This window comes from Phaethon aethereus (genome assembly GCF_964289735.1).
Source record: "Phaethon aethereus genome assembly, chromosome: 4".
NCBI classification, from domain to species: Eukaryota; Metazoa; Chordata; class Aves; order Phaethontiformes; family Phaethontidae; genus Phaethon; species Phaethon aethereus.
The window spans coordinates 83,943,933-83,963,321 of record NC_138578.1 but is presented as its reverse complement, the minus strand read 5'-3'; the positions used below and the strand labels follow the sequence as shown (position 1 = coordinate 83,963,321).

The 19,389-nt window shown below is 45.0% G+C and overlaps 1 protein-coding gene across 2 annotated transcripts in view; it reads right to left on the bottom strand.

Moving 5' to 3' along the window:
• The window catches only part of EXOC6B (exocyst complex component 6B), a 315,222-nt gene that overhangs the window by 147,505 nt on the left and 148,328 nt on the right, over nucleotides 1-19,389 (bottom strand). For both annotated transcript variants that reach the window (XM_081999547.1, XM_081999548.1), the window contains exons 7-8: nucleotides 16,246-16,422; nucleotides 5,078-5,146 (exon numbers count right to left, since the gene is read on the bottom strand). In XM_081999547.1, coding sequence (XP_081855673.1) covers nucleotides 5,078-5,146; nucleotides 16,246-16,422 — 246 coding nt within the window. The remainder of the gene's footprint in view (nucleotides 1-5,077; nucleotides 5,147-16,245; nucleotides 16,423-19,389) is intronic.

Below are 19,389 nucleotides of genomic sequence, written 5' to 3'. Positions count from 1 at the left end.
TTTTTCCACTGCTCCTCCACCCCCCCCCCCCGCAAAAAAAAAAAGTTTTAAAAGTTCCCAAGGACACCGAGGGAAAACTTTACAATCCTGATCTCAAAAATAGAAGTAAACCACAGACTTTCCATGGTGGGGTTCGTGTTTCAGTATCAAAAAAAAGAAACAACTGGTGTTACAAAGAGAAAAAAGAGACGTCTTCATATGAAAGAGAGGGCTGGGTAGCGCTCATTATTTGAATTGTGGTTCCTATAAGAGGCTTTCTCATCCCTTGAAAGAAGAACTTCAATTGTTTGCCCCGTTACCAAAGAACAAACATTTTGGTGGGGATGCTGGAACCCCCCTGGAGAGGTGGGGATGGGGCAGGAACAACCGGCTGCGTCACAGCCACCACGGGCAAGCAGATGAGCAACCAGCCTGCCAATTTATTAGCCCACAAAGGCAGAAAAAGGAGGATTAACGCAGGCAGCACAATCGCCAGCACACTTCTAAGAGGAATTAAACATTTCTTAAAAAAGAGAAAAAAAAAAAATTAAGTGGAGGGCTGGGAGTAGACTAATGATGCGCCGCCGCGTTTGTGGCATCTCCCACTCCAGATGAAATCTGCTCAGCTTGGAGACACACAGTGGTGTTTCCCATCCTCAGCCGAACCGTTCACCTTGAGCCCCTGAGCCGACGGATCCCCGCGCAGCTTCGGCAATCAAAACGTAACAATTTTACCGATAAGCAAAAATAAAGCCTGGTTTCTCCTCCCAAGGTCATGCTGGCTCCGCACAGCTAAGAGATATAAAACATTATATTCTTCACTAAAATAGGCAAGCAAAAATGTAGCAAGTGGATACAGCCTATGCACAATGCATGCATTTTAATAGAGGAATTTAAAGACATTTCTATATTGATTATTTTTAGTAAAGTGGTTTTTTTATTATTTGTTTTACCTTTTTTTACCTTTCCTAATTTATTTTGTGCATCAAAGCCGCTTTACGGTTAGAAAGGCTTGGGGTAGAAGCAATACAACAGATAAAAATGTCAGTGGCGAGATACGACAAATTTATAGTAAATACCTGTCAACTGCTATTTATCTAAATTATCCAGCTCTGGGATTCTCCAGAAATACTTCATCAACTAGGAGGCAGCTACAGTTTTAAGCCTGTATTTACATCAGAATCTGCTCTCTTTTGCCTTTTTTTTTTTTGGACACTTGCTCTTTACCCTAAAATGACCCCTTTGTAGCTTGGATCAAAGAGCTGGGAGTGTCAATACCAGTGTCTTCATGAACATGTTAAGAACCTCAAAGTAATTGGTAACCAATTAGCATAAAGCTAAAAAAACCCACCTAGCTAAGGCAAACCCTAAATGAGTACTAACAGGCAACAGCACTGGCTGAAGCAGGAGCTTAAGCAACTTAAATCACCGTCAGCTGCCTTTGAGACAACTTCTTGGGAGCACCCTCTGTGCAAACCACTCTGACTTCTTTTGGTTTTTTGTTTGGTTTTTGTTTTTTTTTTTAAATTCCGTTCACTCTTTGCTTTCTGCCTTGCTACAGCTTACGGAAAACATGAAACAAAAACTGGTTTTCATTTTTTGTTATGTAAAGCAAAGCAATTCCATGTCTTGGCCTTGAAATACAAGGCTCCCAACAGCTGTTCAGATGCTCCAGCAGATAAACCATCTGGCCCAAACCTCACCTTTCCTAATTTATTTTGGATATCGATCAAAGCAACTCCAGCATTACATAGACTTTGGTCAAAGACAACATAAAAGATAAAAACGTCAATGGCAAAATCACTTCACTAAAATACCCTTGTTTCTTCTTTATATAATAATATTACCATTTTCAACAAACTTCTCTATTAACCCAAGGAAAAGATGTACCTGATACCAACAGCCTAGCAGCCTAACCACACTGCAGATGAATGTCCTTAAATAGCACATCGCTGCTGAGCAGAAACTAAGTGGGGTTTAATGTTTACGATCAGCTAAAACTAGACACAGACTTTGGCCAACTGACCAAGGAGACCAGGACAGGCCCCAAGACTCACGTGTCCTGGCTCTGCTGCCGGCTCCCCCCCTTAATCCTTATATATGATGCTCCTGGCATCTGAAGAAGTACCATATCCATGGTTTCAGCTAGTCTTCCTTAAATCTTCCTAGGAAAAGGACAGTACACGTTTGTCTAATATTACCAGAATTCCCACCAAGACACCAAGGTTGTTGAGTGGTTGCCGATTCGTAACAACTTGAAATCAAACCTGTCATCTGAAAAGCCTTTTTTCATGCAATTCAGAGGACATTTGCTGCATGCAGAAACCACAGGCAGGGTAAGGACTTGTTGTTCTAGGCACTGTTCAGGGACATAAACGCAAATCATGAAATCAAAGGGTTATTTGAGCAATGAAGGGTTATCCGTGTGTACAACTCCACGTATAATACACAAATACACTCTTGTGATGTTTTGTTCGACATCCGCAGATATTCAAAGCCTCTCCTACGCCCATTTCTTCCTCAAGACACCGTCAGCCAGCCCGTTTCTCACACGAAAAGGAATCGCCGATGAATAGTCCCATAAAGCATCTCACCAGAGCCTGTCCTCCCCAGAGCTGCCACCACGCCAAGGTCCAACTCTCAATTAACCCCCGCCTGACCTTCCTTCACTTTCTTTCCCCCTCCTCTGCCCTTCCTGAGAAAGTTCAGCGTTTCCTGGAAAAGTCTCCTTGCCTGTTTGATATTGTACTTCGCCTTGGTTGCTGAAGGAAGGATTTACAGGTGCCTGGCCCCCTCTGTAAGACCATGACCGAAGGCTGACCTCCCGTTACAATATGTGAACTTCTGCCCTGCTGATAAGGCTGGCAGATATGAGTAGGATTTTTCAAATAATCCTTTGGGAATTTATAAGCAGCACAGCCATAAAACCGAGGTGACTGGAAGGTCGATTTCACTAAAAATAATAAATATCTCAATGTTTATTCAACGTGGGCCTTTTTAACTGCAGGCCAAGCGTTTAGATAACGCTATTGTAAATGACAAATATTAGGATTTTTTGGTAACTATTACATTATGATCCTTCCGTCTGACACTGATGTGGCCGTTTCCCTCTATGCTTGCTGGATCTCTGACATTGTTCAACCCAAGTTGGGCCTAGAAAGCCAGAGCAGGATTCAATCACAGGTCAGGAAAAGGGCAATTTTATTTTCAGGAGCCTTTACTACGGCTGGTTACCTTTTTCTCTCACTCCTGTCTCACCAACACACCTTCTTTAGAGCTCTGCTGTGTATTTTTTCACATTACTAGGGCTTGTGGCTGAAATAGAGGGAGTAGGGGGAGAAAAGGAGTGAATTATCTCAGCCCAGGATGGGGACAGAAGACACTAACTCACTGGTATGAAACCCCTGCACCAGGTCTAGCCTTGCCATCTCGAGGTCCACAGCACTGTTCCCACCTCCAGCAGAAGACAATCCCATCCAGAGCCACCACAGAGCACTGGCCATGGAACCTGTCTTCCAGCAGCAGCATTGTCCTACTACACTTCGAAGGACCAATTTCTCTTTCAGCTTAAAAAGTAAAGCAACACGACAACAACAAAGCCCCGATGTAGAAATGAGACCATTTCAAACGTTCAAAACTGTTATATCCACCAGCGAAAGCTCTTCATCCTTTTCCTAACAGCTTTATGTATAAATACACAATTAAATAAATACCCTTGCATTAAACAAATGTACGTAAGCTACACAAATAGGATTCCTAATCCTGTTTTCATTCTACATATTCTTCACTGAAGTTTCTCCAAATAAAGTGACACTTTGAAATCCACAAAGCATTTCAGACCAGTTGTAATCTTCAATTAGCACACTCCCTGAACCAGGCTCCCACCGCCAGGTTTGAGGAGGAGGTTTTTGTCCAAGATAAACAGAGTAACACATTTTGGGTAGGTTAACTTTTTCATTCCAATAAAATATCATGGCAATGTAGCAAAATTACATAATTATTAACAGATGAGGACACAAAAAGATTTTATATAAATGTTTCTTATGACAATTCTTTTCCTTTCGCAAATTCATTTGTATGTACTGCTGGAGAAACTGGCTTTAGAAGTGCCTTAAAAACAATTCTCTCTCAAGCCTGGCTCCGCTGTGGATAGGGAGGAAAGCTGTGAACAGAGTGCTCCTTTCATCTGCTGCCTGGGCTTCAGATTGCTCAACCGCAGGAGAAGAGCCCTGTGAAAGCTCCCTCTCTCCAAAGGACGTTAAAGAACGGATGCAAACAACACAGGTTCTTTGGGTCCACAGACGCAAGCCTCATGCCCTGCTGGGGGCATCTTAGAAATTAAAAGTTGAAGGGTAAGCTACAAAGGGCATTTTATCTGCCCTTGTTATAAAGAAAGAAGCAAAAAAAAAATCAATACCTTACGTACTCATAATGCCTAGGAGAAAATGTAGCTCATCTAGCAGCCTACATCTGCAGAGCTGGGAGCTCTCCTGAAAAGTTCTCAATACAGGACACGGTTCAGAGTAACACTTTTTAGCCAATAAGCAAACACCAACACAGAACAGTTTCAGTTGGGCCGTATTTTTCAGTGCACGCAAAGCCTGACTATCGGGAAATTGGGAGCGATACAGTCAAGTGGTGGATTTGGTGGGACGGCAGCAAATCTGCTCCTGTCAAACAACGTCTGAAGAGCAGCGAAGCTCTCTGAAGCGCGACAATACATTTAAAATCAATTTCCCTCCCCCAACTCCTCCATTTGCACTGAATAATGAAGCTACTGTGGTCAAAGAAGAATTCTTGGAGGAAAACTATATGACCAAGAAATGTGTTTATTACAAACCCAGGGTCTGCAATAGTTGCCACTTCATATTTTTGTGGCCTACATGAAGTAACTGTGTGGTTTCTACCCAAATCCGTGCACCACTGGCCTCCTTTCTACTTCAGGTAACACACTTCCTAGCTAGGTGAACATTAATACATGTTTTGCAACTACCTCCTTCCAGCAGCATCAGTGGAAGGAGCAGCACCCCATCGTCTTCTTTAAACCACAGTCCAGCACCAGTCGCATAAGGCATGACCTCGTAAGAGATTTACTTACCAGGACAGAGTATATGTGCAGGCATCGGTACACCGGTGAGAAGTCCACCAGGTCCTGGGCCCCAGGCACCTAAAAGACAGCAGGAGATCAGCAGGAAATATGCGGAACGCATAGAGGTAAGTGCACCTCTAAAACATCATACACAGGTAAGTGCACCTCTAATGCATGCAGGGTCAACGGAGCGACCTCACATGTAAGAATTAGATTGATTATTGGTATCTATATCTGACTATATTTAAATTTTTTAAAGATTCTCAAAGTAGGAAAATTTCATGCGATATTGCTCTCGCTCCGTTTACACTCCCCTAGGAAATCACATTGCAGCATTCGGCCCTCTACTAGGCAGCTCAGCAGAGAGTTAATTTAACCGTAGGCTTAAATACAAGTTCAAGGATACTGGCACAAGCCATTCTGGTACTTATGCAATGGGGAGGGCAGCGGGGGGAACCTTGTTCTCTAGACTTCTAGTTCGATTTCTTTAAAAGCACAAATTGTTTGGGTTTTTTTTTTTTAACTTTTTTTTTCTTAAAAAACAAGCGCCCCACAGACTCCACCACCTTTCAACAACATAGTGAGTCTTGCACTGGGACAAGGAAGAGCATATTTGAAGGGTGGGACGGAGGGAGGGAGGGCGAGAGGAAAGATCAGAGAAGAAATTTGCATACAAGAAGCTTGTGTCCTTTGGATATATTCAAGCCAACACAGTATTAAGCTTGTTGGCCAAAGCATAAAGCTAAGGCAACCCTCCTTCTCCCCCAAAATCGAGAGAGGAGGGGAGTGTTCTGTTGACATGTGGTGGAAAAAAGGGGAGAAAGATGAAAGGAACCAATGGACAGGCCTGGGAAACATGTTTATTTTATATACTTTTAATTATGCTTGAGAGGCATATCTGCTAAAAAGGAGCTAGGATGAAGAAGAGAGACATTTCTAGCTGGATGAGGGTATGCAAGCCTCAACCAATGCTGCACAAAGCGCCTCAGGTGAGCGGTCCGACTCATCTAAAGCAATGGCTTCAAGCAGGGGAGTGCAGAAGCTATAGGCTGGAAAGGGAAAACAGGGGATTTTGTTAAATAGCTTCCTGTGTAATGTGGAACTGGAGCTGTTAAAGAAACCCCTCTACACAAAGAAGCTCAGTCATTGCCACTACATAGGTTCTTGGTTAGAGCTCAAACACTGAAAGAAGTTATGGAGATGGACAAAGCAGCAATGGAAGCAGCAGCTTCCATGGCATGGAAGCATCCCATCCCAACACACATCACCAGCATCGCTCCGAGACCCCAAAAAACTTGACAGTCCCAATCTGGTGGTGCAGGGAGGGGAAGGAACTGGCTGGCTCTTTGGGAACAAGGCAGTAAAGAGCTTTATTGGGGTATGGCACAAACCTGCTCATCCATCTTGCTGGGCTTTCCTTCCCGCCCTTGCACCAGGCACTCCATCACGCCATTTGAGCAGCTCTCACTGACGGGCAAGGTTGGCTCACCAGGAGGGAGGAAGATTTCCAAGCGAGAGATGGGGCTGGCATCGCCTGTGCGACCATTTCCATGTTGGACCCGGCTGTTCAACACGCCCCAGCAGAAGGGTTACAGCTGAGCCAAGCGCAAGCAGCTGTGAAGCGTAGCTCACCAGTCTCACTAACACCCTTTACCTTTTATAAGACTGTATTTGGCAATCGCAAACACTAGGCAGAAGGTTTATTGTGTTAATGCCAATTTTATCATGTCTTCCTCGTCATTTATTTTCCATTTGCAGACTCCTGGGCCTCCTAACGCTCCCTAAATAGCTCCCAAATACAGATTTCAGCTAGTTTGTGGACTCCTCGGGATACAGATTTTGCCTTGCTGTATTCCTCCAGCATTAAGCATAATTCATCTGCAGTTGGTGAAACCAGAACACTTCTGGCTCAGAAATCTCCCATTGCAAAACTGCTGGAGATCACTAAAGCAGACAGGGAAGTATCGATACTCGTTCAACCCTTCCATCCTCCAGCGACCACCATCAGCGTGGGGAAGCTGGACTGGATGGACCTGAGTCCAGCCTGTGTTCTTCTAAGGGAGGAGAGATCTGTCATCCCTTCACGCCATCATCAAAGCAGGCGATGTTTTCCTATGAATCTGAATCCAGGATCAAACAGTTTTGCTCCTCCTGGATTTGGGCACCAGTTGAACGTGGTCCACAGAAAAGTATTTCTGATAAAGATTTGTGAAATCAGGATATTGCCAAAAACGGAGTTTAGTCCCCCAGAGAAATTCTTTCAAAGCAGATTGCAACATTTTCACAGTCTCTGATCTTCTGTAAAAACTTTTAAGCCCACACACACACTCACAAAAAATTATGCTGGACTATTCTGCAGAGTTAATATCTCTGAGACATTAATAGTTTAAAAATTGCTAATCTAGGTAGAATGCTATCAGACGTGGAAGTGCAAGTCCTGGACTGCGGCAAAGCTTTTTGCAAGCAAGAAGGCACGACCCATGTGATCAAAACCTGTGCTAGGTTTTTATGTAGGATATAAACCTACATTATATTTTAAGGAAAAGAACAGATCGCTTCTTCCATGTATAGCCATAGCCCTACAACACAAGAAATAATAATCCTATTGTTCAAAATCTTTCCAGACTAACTGTCCTGGTTTCAGCCAGGATAGAGCTGGTTTTCTTCACAGAAGCCAGTGTGAGACTGTGTTTTGGATTTGGGATGAGGAACTGTTGATAATGTGCTGATGTTTTGGGTTGTTGCTGAGCAGTCAAGGACAGTCCAGCTTCTCGTGCTGGGCTGCCAGTGAGCAGGCTGGGGGTGCACGGGGAGCTGGGAGGTGACACAGCTGGGACAGCTGACCCAGACTGGCCAAAGAGATATTCCCTACCATATGACGTCATGCCCAGTACATAAACTGGAGCTGGCCGGGGGGCGGAAATCGCTGCTCGGGGACGGGCTGTCGATCGCCGGGTGGTGAGCAATCGCTGTATTGGGCATCACTTGTTCTTGTACATTCCTTTGTTGGTATTATCATTGTTGTTCCCTTCTTTCTTTCTGTCCTATTAAACCGTGTTTATCTCAACCCACGAGGTTTTTTTTTCCCAATTCTCTTCCCCGTCCCACTGCGGGAGGGGGAGTGAGCGAGCGGCTGCATGGTGCTCAGTTGCTGGCTGGGGCTAAACCACGACAGTCCTTTTTGGCGCCCAATGTGGGGCTCGAACCCACGACCCTGAGATTAAGAGTCCCATGCTCTACCGACTGAGCTAGCCAGGCTAAAGAGATATTCCCTACCATATGACATCACTATCCAGCCTTGGGGCAGATCTCCGGGTGATATTCTTAAATTGCTTGCTAACCTTAGACAAAACCGAAACAATGTTCCCCAGAAGTAGCAATAGAGGTATTTTAACCAGCCAAGGGTGTTCAAAATACTGAAAAATTATTGTGATGAAGGAGCAAATGTTATGAATGGCAGGGCGTGTGGAACAGCATGGGCAAATGCCTGGGGCAGTGGGCACCTCCAGTGTTTTGGAACTTCACTCCCGAACAAGTGCAGAATCCTGATAAACTAGCAGAATATCTGGAAGAAGTATGCTGTCGGCCTGGCAGCTCCCAGAAGACACAAATCATTGCCATGTGCTGGGGCCTGGCCATGCCTGCCGAGCTCTGTTTAACACTAAGCAAAGGGCCCGGGGTGGAGATTGTAATGGAAATACCTTTAAACTGTTGTAACCCATGATTTGAGTTGCATGTTATAGGAACTACTATAGCAGGAACCACCTGAACCAATGGAGGACAAGCCTTACAAGAAGCAGTGCCAGTGCAGCAGTGACCTGACCTGAGCTGGCTTTGGTGCCCAGTAACTCCATGCAACACCCCACCTCGCCTGTCCTGAGTGACCACCATAAAGGATGGAGCCCAAAGTCATGGACTAAATGAACCAGTATAGGCCTCTGAACATACAGAATATATGAAGTTATCTCTGTGGCTAGTTTAACACATTGCGCAATTTAAACGTATCTAATATCTACACGTTTAGATGTTTATCTAATACGTAGATATTTAGCCATCCCTCAAAATTCACGCTTAGCACATCCCCTTTAGCGGTGACTTGATTTTCTTAGCCAAAGCTGCACTACCAGTGTTCAAAAAAAGAAATAAATCTTTGATTTTTGAAACTTGATGATGAAATGAGAACTAGAGCCGCCTCAACAACAGGACTGATTACTCCCCTGACAGCTCCCCTTCAACCTAATCTCTTTTTTTTTTCCTTTTGATTTGCAGAACAAAGAATTTATTCATTTTGTCCAAAATTTTCCCAGTCCACAAAACATCAGCTTCACAAACCTCATTCCCAAACCCTGCATCCGGCACGTTCCTGGTGCTGGGAGCAGAGGCAGACCTGTCAGTCTCTGTAAACAGCCAAACCCTCTCTTGTTGCAAGAACATTTTCAGTCGGGTTAAACACCGCCTGCAGCAAATTTAACCCATGGAAGCCAAGTTTTCAACAGCAATGTTCAGCTGAAGCTGCCACCAACACTAGGCTGGCCTAGAGTTATGGGGTGCTCTGATCTGGCTTCAGGCAAATTTGTGATACAATGGCTTGAATCTCTCACCCTTGTGAGGTTTTGATGTAAAGACATGACACAAGCACAAACACAGTCGCTCCTCCTTCAGTGAGGGGAAAAAACCCTTCAGACTTAAACACCAGGAATTCAAGAGAGGTGTTTTATGACCCATCCGACAGGTCGAGTGATTCAAGTACGTGGATGCACTGGTGCAGAGGAACGTGAGCACACATGACACTGCACCCCCAAAGGCTCACATCCAACAGAAGACACTGAGCAGGCCGGGTGTCTTCACGTGACGCACACATTGCAGAAAGCATCCATTCCCATTACAGAGTAAAACTCTACTGCTCAAAGCAGTGTTGGTTCTGCACTGCGTCCAGCTCTGGAGCCCTCGGCACAGGAGAGACACGGACCTGCTGGAGCGGGGCCAGAGGAGGCCTCAGCAACGCTCCGAGGGCTGGAACGGCTCTGCTGGGAGGACAGGCTGGGAGAGCTGGGGGGGCTCAGCCTGGAGCAGAGGAGGCTCCGGGGAGACCTTCCTGCAGCTGCCGGGGCTGAGAGGGGCTGAGGAGAAAAGTGGGGACAGACTTTTTAGCAGGGCCTGTCGTGACAGGACAAGGGGTGATGGTTTTAGACTAAAAGAGGGCAGATTCTGACTAGGTATAAGGAAGAAATGTTTCACATGGAGGGTGGTGAACCCCTGGCCCAGGTTGCCCAGAGAGGTGGGAGATGCCCCAACCGTTCCAAGGTCAGGTTGGACAGCGCTCTGAGCAACCTGATATAGTGGAAGATGTCCCTGCTCACTGCAGGGGGGTTGGACTAGATGGCCTGTAAAGGTCCCTTCCCACCCAAACCCTTCTGTGATTCAACAAATCACATCTAATCTCTTTGGGTACCAGCAGCCAGGAAGCGTTTTATCCCACACGGAATGAAGGTACAGAACAAACTGTGCTGTAGATTTGCTACATCTTGTGCGGTGTCAGTGTCCTTTGCCTGCCCCAGTGTGTGTCATGGCTTAATCTTAAGGAAAAAGATGAATGTATGTGTACAGTCCAGAGGATGCTCAGGATACTGTAATATTGGAGGTGGCTAGATGGTCCTGCAGACTAACTGATCTCCCTCTGGCTCATGTTATAGACAACAGCCAGACAGCTCTGTCTCGAAATAGAGAGGTCTCTCTCAGTGTCCAAAATGTTTTTTGCATAATTACTAGTGGAAGCAAACAAAAGGTGGATGTTGATGGCACCGAAAAAAAACATTTATCAGGGAAAGTCAAGAGAACTCTTTGGGGTCCCTGCTCTAGCTCCCAAAAACTTCTTAAGAAATCTATTACACTCACTTAGAGAATTACAACTTAATTCTACAGCCAGGTCAACCTGAAAGAATGCCTGAAGCATGATGAATTTTGGCTACACCTCACACCTGCTGATGTCCTGAATGCCAAACTCCTCCAAAATGAAAACTGTCTGGAATTTGTTGACTTGTTCTTCAAAGACAGTTGAGTGGCTGTTATTCTGAAGTGCGATGTCCTTCTTTAAAATTTCCCTTCTCCGACAAGGGAGCACCAAGGAGTCTAATTTGACCCAACCACTTCAAAAACACCTGACCAGTCTTTTTTGGGGGACAAGCAGAAATGAGGCGCAACGCAGATGAGTTTGTCCTGCTGTATTCAACAGAATAGCAAAACAAAAGTAGCTGAAAATGAGAAGACTCTGGATAAGCTTTGTAGTTTCCTGGATGCCTTTTACTACAACGGGAACAGCTGGGCACAAACTGAACAGACTGTGGAGCTACTCACTGTGAAATCCAAATTCCCCTTCTGCAACTCGACATTCATAAAAATGGAATGTAAGCCTTCCCCCAGTTCACTTTACAGCTGTGCCCACTCCCTCACTCTGACTATAGTGGGAGCTTCCACCTTAGTGAGGCATCTGCACTTAAGTGGGACAAGGAAGGACTTGGGGGTCCTGGTGGGTGAAAAGCTGGACAGGAGCCGGCAACGTGTGCTCGCAGCCCAGAAGCCAACCGTGCCCTGGGCTGCCCCCAAAGCCGCGTGGCCAGCGGGGCGAGGGAGGGGGTTCTGCCCCTCTGCCCCACTCTGGGGAGACCCCCCTGCAGTGCTGCGTCCAGCTCTGGAGCCCTCGGCACAGGAGAGACACGGACCTGCTGGAGCGGGGCCAGAGGAGGCCTCAGCAACGCTCCGAGGGCTGGAACAGCTCTGCTGGGAGGACAGGCTGGGAGAGCTGGGGGGGCTCAGCCTGGAGCAGAGAAGGCTCCGGGGAGACCTTCCTGCAGCTGCCAGGGCTGAGAGGGGCTGAGGAGAAAGGTGGGGACAGACTTTTTAGCAGGGCCTGTTGTGACAGGACAAGGGGTGATGGTTTTAAACTAAAAGAGGGGAGGAGATTCAGACTAGATATAAGGAAGAGATTTTTTTGGAAGGAGGGTAGTGAAGCACTGGCCCAGGTTGCCCAGAGAGGTGGTTGATGCCCCATCCCTGGAAGCGTTCCAAGTTCAGGTTGGACGGGGCTCTGAGCAACCTGCTCTAGTTGAAGATGTCCCTGCTCATGGGGGCGGGGGGGGAGGGTGGACTAATCATCTCTGAAGGTCCTTTCTGACCCAAACTATTCTACGATTCCATGATAATGTCTCCAAACTGAAGTGCACTAATGGAATGGAGACCCGCATCTTATATTCATCTTCTTGAATGCAGCTGGCAGAGCTCTCTTCTCTCCAAGGGAGAGAATGATCTACAATAGAATACATGCAACAATATAAGGAAAACCCTTCTGCTACTTCTTCCCTTTCAAAGCTTTTCCTGTAAATTTTGCTGCAGGGATGAAAGGATTGCTTCATGAGTACAGAATCATGGGCTCTCTAGAACAGTTCATCCAGCCTAGGTGGAGAACTCCATAACACAGCCTGCTGAAGGGCCTCAGATATTTCCTAGAGGAAAAAAAAAATATATATTTACTCCATTTTTTCCAGGATCAGGTGCTCTCCTGCCTAAAGTTTATCAGAAATACCTACGACCATCCTGTTTTCAATTCTGAGTAGGAGTGGTTGCAAGGCACCCTTCATTCTTCCCTTTACGTATTCAACCAGTCATCACTGGCTGTCTTCCAAACAGAAACCTGCTGTTACTGGTTGGTTTTATTGGCCATGAGAGGTCAAGAGCAAGAGCTACCAGTGCAATCTTTGGATGCTTCAGGATCATTTCTTTACTTGCCTACTGATTTTATCCTACAAGGGGCTGCCTTTGCTTTCTCCAGGCTTTGTTGTTAGCAGTATTTCATGTTTTCTTGAGAAGTATAAGCCTCAGCAATCTTGGTGACAGGCAGGGCACAGCAAATGGCATGTGCCCACTTCCTGCAGTACTGTCTCAGCCCAGAAAGCCTTCTCCAGTGCTCCAGAACATGGGGGCTGTGCAGAAAATGAGATGCAGTTCATTTGCACTCAGGACACTTAATACTAACAATTTTAAGCAATGAGCATTAACTTTGGAGACTCAAAATCTGTATTAATAGTATTTCTGCACAGACCAGTTAATCATAAGGAGAAAGAGTCTCACCAGAACATGAAAAGCTAGGAATGAATCTGTCAACCATGAGAAACGATTTTGCAGTTGGCATGTAACTTTAGAAAACCCTTACCAAAGAAGATCCCATTAACATTTTACACACTGTACTGGTTTGAGCTGGGATGGAGTTCATTTTCTTCATTGTAGCCCATTTGGTTCTGTGGTTTAGATGTGTGACGAAAACAGTGTTGATAACACACCAGTGTTTTAGCTATTGCTAAACAGTGCTTACACAGCATCAAGATCTTCACTGTTTCTCACTCTGCACCCCCCAGCAAGTAGGCTAGGGGAGAGAAGAGGCTGGGAGGGGACACCACTGGGACAGCTGACCCAAACTGACCAGAGAGATATTCCATACCACATAATGCCATGCTCAGCAAGAAAACTGGGGGGATCGTTTTTTTTTTTAAAAGTAGCCATTGCTCGGACACTGGCTGGGCACTGGTCTGCTCGTGGGAGGTGGTGAGTGATTGCCTTTGCATCACTTGGTGGGGTTTTTTGCCCCTTTACTCATTAAACCGTATTTAGCTCAACCTGCAAGTTTTCTTGCTTTTGCCCTTCACATTGTCTCCTCAGTTCTTCTGGGGTGTGGGGGATGGGTGAGCAACTGAGTGGGGACTTAGCCGGTGGCTGGTGTCAACCCACTTACACACATGATACTCCTTCAAGATTTAGAATCATAGAATTGTTTAGGTTGGAAAAGACCCCTAAGATCATCAAGTCCAACTGCTAACCCAGCATTGCCCAGTTCTATTCCACCACTAAACCACATCCCTAAGCACCACATCTACACGTCTTTCAAATACTCCCAGAGATGAGAAGTCCACCACTTCACTGGACAGCCTGTTCCAGTGCTTGACAACCCTTACAGTGAAGAAATTTTGCCTATTATCCCGTCTAAACCTTCTCTAGCGCAACTTGAGGCCATTTCGTCTTGCCCTATTGCTTGTTACTTGGGAGAAGAAACCATCATCCACCTCGCTACAACCCTCTTTCACGTAGTTTTAGAAAGCGATAAAGTCTCCCCTCAGCCTCCTTTGCTCCAAGCTAAACACCCCCAGATGCCTCAGCTGCTCCTCATCAGACTTGTGCTCTAGATCCTTCACCAGCTTTGTTGCCCTTCTCTGGACACACTCCAGCACCTCAATGTCTTTCCTGTCATGAGGGGCTCAAAAATTTTGCAGCTTTATTTCCAGATGAGAGAGCCATTTGCACTAATAAATAAATCATTTTCTTTCTAAAAAGGAACAGACACCCCCCCCAGGAGGCAGGGCCATGGGGAAGAGCTAAACTCATCAAGAACCAAAACCCTCTCCTCCCCTTTTAACCCCCCTAAGTCGATACCAGGAAGATGAGGCAGGGGGGGTCTTCTGGACCACCCTTCTGGAGGTCTTCTTCTGGAGCCACAGGGCTGCAGGAGGCCAGGCCGAGCAGCGCAGGGGCGCCGCCTCCCGCGCTCCGCCGCGCCCCGGTTCATCACCACGGACAGCGGCCGGTCCCGCCGCCCCCGGCGCGGCCGCTCACTCGCCACCAGCCCGGCCACAGCCCCTCCGCCCAGTGGCTGGAGAGGTTCCTCCTCTTCTCCGTATCAATTATTGTCTGTCAGTTCTCCCCTCCTTAACGTTTTCCTCACACCTTTCAATTCTAACTGAAAGTCAGTTCTCGTTTCTAACTCAAATAGCCTCAAACTTTGCATACCTCACACGAACCGCCGCGTTTCACGCTGCCGCCCCGTTTTGCAAGATCCCACTCCCCAGCAAGTGTGAGATTTTGAGAGTGAGATGGAACAAGAACTACTGAAGGACCAGATTTTTATTTTTTAACAGGGAAATACCAAGATAGATCTATTCAAATCAATGTTTGTTTTCAAAGAAAGTGTTCTTCCCACTCACTTTTGTTTAACTTCTGCTCTATTTCCATTTTGATGTAGGAGTAAATAGCCCACCCAGATGGTTTCAGTGCAACGTCAGGGCTCTGGGTCATACCCTACAGTTTGGTCCCTACGAAGTAAATGGTGATGTCCTTGGTCTGCTTTGGAAGAGCAGCAGAAATGGAGAGGATAGAATTGAACTGCAGGGAAAAAGGCAGAACACAAGCACAGAGCCACTTGAGCAACCTACACTACTTTAAACTTCAGAATCTTGTTCTTAATCCTCTTCCCTGGCTGGTCATGGACTGTCAATTTCAGGGTAACAAATACTACCCAATTCAGCTACATGCTGTAGCTGGAAATACCATTCTCCTGACATAAGATATGCTTCAGCAATAAGAGAAGAAGCATCCAGCGTGGCAGATAAAACTTGCCAAAAGGTCCAGCACAAGACTGCATGAGAATAAATGAAGAACACATTGAAAAGCTCAACACCTTGTGACCTACACTCCAACTGGGCATCTCCAAGCTGCCTTTCCTGAAACACAGAGGGACAGGGCTCTCGCGTTTAAAGCGCCACAAATTCCAAGATGTCCCACTGCATGCACTCTAGTGCAGGGAGGAAAGAACTAACACTATCAGTGAGGTTATGCTTTGTGGTTAACAAAAACAGTGACTGCCAGCCTGAGGAAGAAGCAGCAGCAGAAAGGGAAACATAAAGGAGGGAGCACACCAAAGAATTAAAATTGCATTTACAAAACTTCTCCTTTTCAATGCAAAGTACGTCTCTGCCACCAAGACACACGTCCACAGAAAAGGCCAAGGATCTCGTGCACTATGCAGCAATTTATCTTTTTTTAAATGAAGGAGAGATACCAAACTGCCTTCCCAAGTAAGCACAGAAGCACAACCCTTGAGCTGGGGGACAGAAGAAACAGGCTGTTGGGTTCTCATACAATACTTGGCTCCTCTGCAGAGCCTGCTAATGAGAATAGGGACAACAGTGCAAAATAACCCAATACTGAAACACACCCCATGTTCTACAGCCTATTCGGCACCTTTGTGACACGCTGCATGGCAACATGAAAAACTGGGCGAGGTGCAAACACCGTTCGAGACACTACTGATCACCCCCAAACTGTCCAGTCTCCTGGATTTGATGTTATACAGTTACCTCTTCATCCTCATCCTCATCTTCAACATCCAGGATACCCGAATCTTGCTCAGACATGGGGCTAGTGTTTTTTACCTCCAGATCTGAGCTTGCACAGACTTCTTTCTTGGACTTCTTCCCCCCGCTTATCCTGGGATGCTGTGATACAATATTGTCCAGGTTTCTTTGCTGCTGTGCCTAGAAAAAAAGCAGATTTCACCTTTTACGATAGCATCCTTGGATTTATTTTTTTTTTCAGCCAAAAGATGCAATCAGTCATGAAATATGACAAATGAGACAAAATAAAACACACACTTAATGGAACTTAGAAATGTTATGTTTCTTCTAACCCAGATACTCCAAAGAAACAGAAGATTCATTTCAAAACCATTCCAGGGATTATGCAACAATACAAACAATATTCTGACTCTTCACAAATCAAAATGCCAAACCCATCATACTGCCATATTGATCTATTTACAGCACAGATGCAGAAATATTAGCCCATAGGCCATGTGGTGACTGTCACAGGCTAAATTAAAGGACGTACTTAAGCATTGGATTTGTTCCTCTTTTCAACCCATGTCAGCACAAAACATTCCACATCTGGACCCCAGAGGTTCCTGAAAGCATTTTTGTGGTACCCCAGGAGAGCTTAATTGTGCATTGCTGATGTACAGAATGAGCTGTAAAAGGTACTGAACAAAAATTCGCTCGCTGGGAGAAGCACCATGATCCAGGGAGCAAAACACATGGACTCGGTGGAGCTCCCTCGAACCGGTCTCGGTACCTAGTCCTGGAGCTTTGGAGTTTGTTTGCAGTGGAGGTCAATGCGTGTTCTCTGCTGCAAAAAATGACTTTGTTTCCTCATTGTTACTGAGCACAATATTTGACAGGAAAAATGGTTTAGCCCTAATTGTTCAAGAGACTTGACCAAAAAATTCAAACTGAAGGGGAAGGGCAAGGAGGGGGACTGGCACAGAGACACTGTTCTTGCCACAAGTTCCAAATCATGCCAAAACAAGGAGAAAAAGGACAAGCCAAAGGATGCAGTGGTTCTGCACATGTGGGCTTACGCTCTGGTGTAACTAGAAACTAAATACGCTGAAAACCTGAAATTTATATGGATATATACACACAGATTTATAGGATCCCTCTCATATTTTTCTATAAACTTTTCATATATAAGAAGAAAGGTGTATGGAAATCATCCAGATGTCTTTCTGAAAGTGTTATTTTAGATGGTAGGTTTCTTTTTCAGAAAGAATGAGTTTTATATGTATTTCAGTTATTAATATAAACTCTATTTCTAGCAATTACCTGTACAACCCAAATCAAACCTGCACCCGTGTATTTTATTGCTCCCCTGCAGCAGGAGACAAAGAAGGTGGTGAAAGGGGACCATCCCCTGCTCCACAGTAACAGGACAGCCTGGCTTTAGAAGGATAAAGGAGTACTAGAAATCGTATTGTAGACACTGTTGTCACTGAAACCAACTATGCTAAGAAAACAGTGGAGAATTAGAAAAAACTAATTACTTTTGCTACCTGAACTGCAGAAAGAAGAAAGCTCCATCTAGAGCACGAACCTTCAAAATTATTTCCTTTTAAACACTTAAAAGTATTAATACCACACAAAAATAATTTATGAGCAACTTTTATTTTGACAGCCAACTCCTTTTTGAATCTCTCCTTGGGAAGAAAGACCCCATCAGAGACCGATCACTTGTATAGTTTCTAGATCTGAAGAATATTAAAACCCAAGCGCAGCACGGATATCCCAATGCTTGCAAAATCCAGGGGTCTCTACCATTGTGTAAGGCAAAGCGCCCTTCACACCGTGCACAGACAGTCGGCTTCGTCTTCACTAATGAACATGGCAATTGATAATAAAATTAAATATATGAAGCTGACACTGGACGTGGCTGCATCAGGAATTGGAGATAAACATTACATGATGAGCAGCCCTGTGCTATGCCATAGCACAATCTTGACCCCTAGCGGTTGGAAAGCAGTAGTATCCTTGATGTTTACTACAATTGCTCCTACAAGAGAAGTAGTGGCTGAGCAAGGGGACTACCAACCAAGCTTATTAAAAAGACCTCTTAAGGGATGAGTGTCAACAATAGAGATTTTTGCAACAAAGCCACAGGAAAAGGTCTGTGTGAATACTGCTGAAGACAAATTTTGCTAGCAACATCAATACTTGAAGCAATTGGGGAAAAAGTGGTATTTTTTGCATTAAAAATCTCGAACTTCAGAGGCACAACTCTATAGAAAGACATTGCAACATCATATAAAGAGAATTAGGACTTCAAAAGGGGGAGTGAGCGTTTGGTCCTTCTGAAGCCCACACAACAAAGAGATTCAAGGCTTGATTCCACTCTCAGATACGCCCATTTATGACATAAGTTACTCAACTGAAGTGTAATGAAGTTATAACACTGAATCCACTGTAAATTACACCAAAAGCAAGCCCAGTGTACTCATTAAAATCTCTCAAATTTATGTAATCTTTTTTCCTCTAGAAAGGGAAGAAATCAAAGAATGGGAAAATGCAAAGTTTTGGATAAAACATTGTGCTTGAAATGGATCATTAAACAGGGCGTAGCAAGATCATAGCAGAAAAAAAGTGGTCATGGGAGAGGGAAAATCTGGGCTAAAAAGCTGGAGGATGGTGCCACTAGCTCTGAACTTCACTGCCGAAGCCCTAAGCATGTAACATTCAGCATTTTAGGCTGAACACAGAATTAGTCTCACCAGAGGACCTTGTGGACATGTTCTCAGAAGACACATTATCTTGCTCTCCCATCTCTTTTTCAAACTAGAGGTATTAATGTCATCCTTCAGCTTTGGCTACGCTCACAAGAGGAGCACAGTAGTACATAACATCTATTGCCCAAATGTGAATATTGCTGAGATCCCAATCAAATATTAACAAGACCTGATAAATAGGTCTTTCTGACCAAAGTCAAGAAAGTCTGACGTTCCAGATAAAGCCATCACTCTAGGCCACGGAGTTCAACATCCCAATTCAAACACCACGTTCTGCATTTTGCTTACTTTAAATGCAAATAAACTGAAGTTTATCAAGAGAAAAAATCTGACCTGAATTAAAGTGCAGGGACATACCGGGAAAAAGAAAATAAGGAAAAACCGAAAAAAA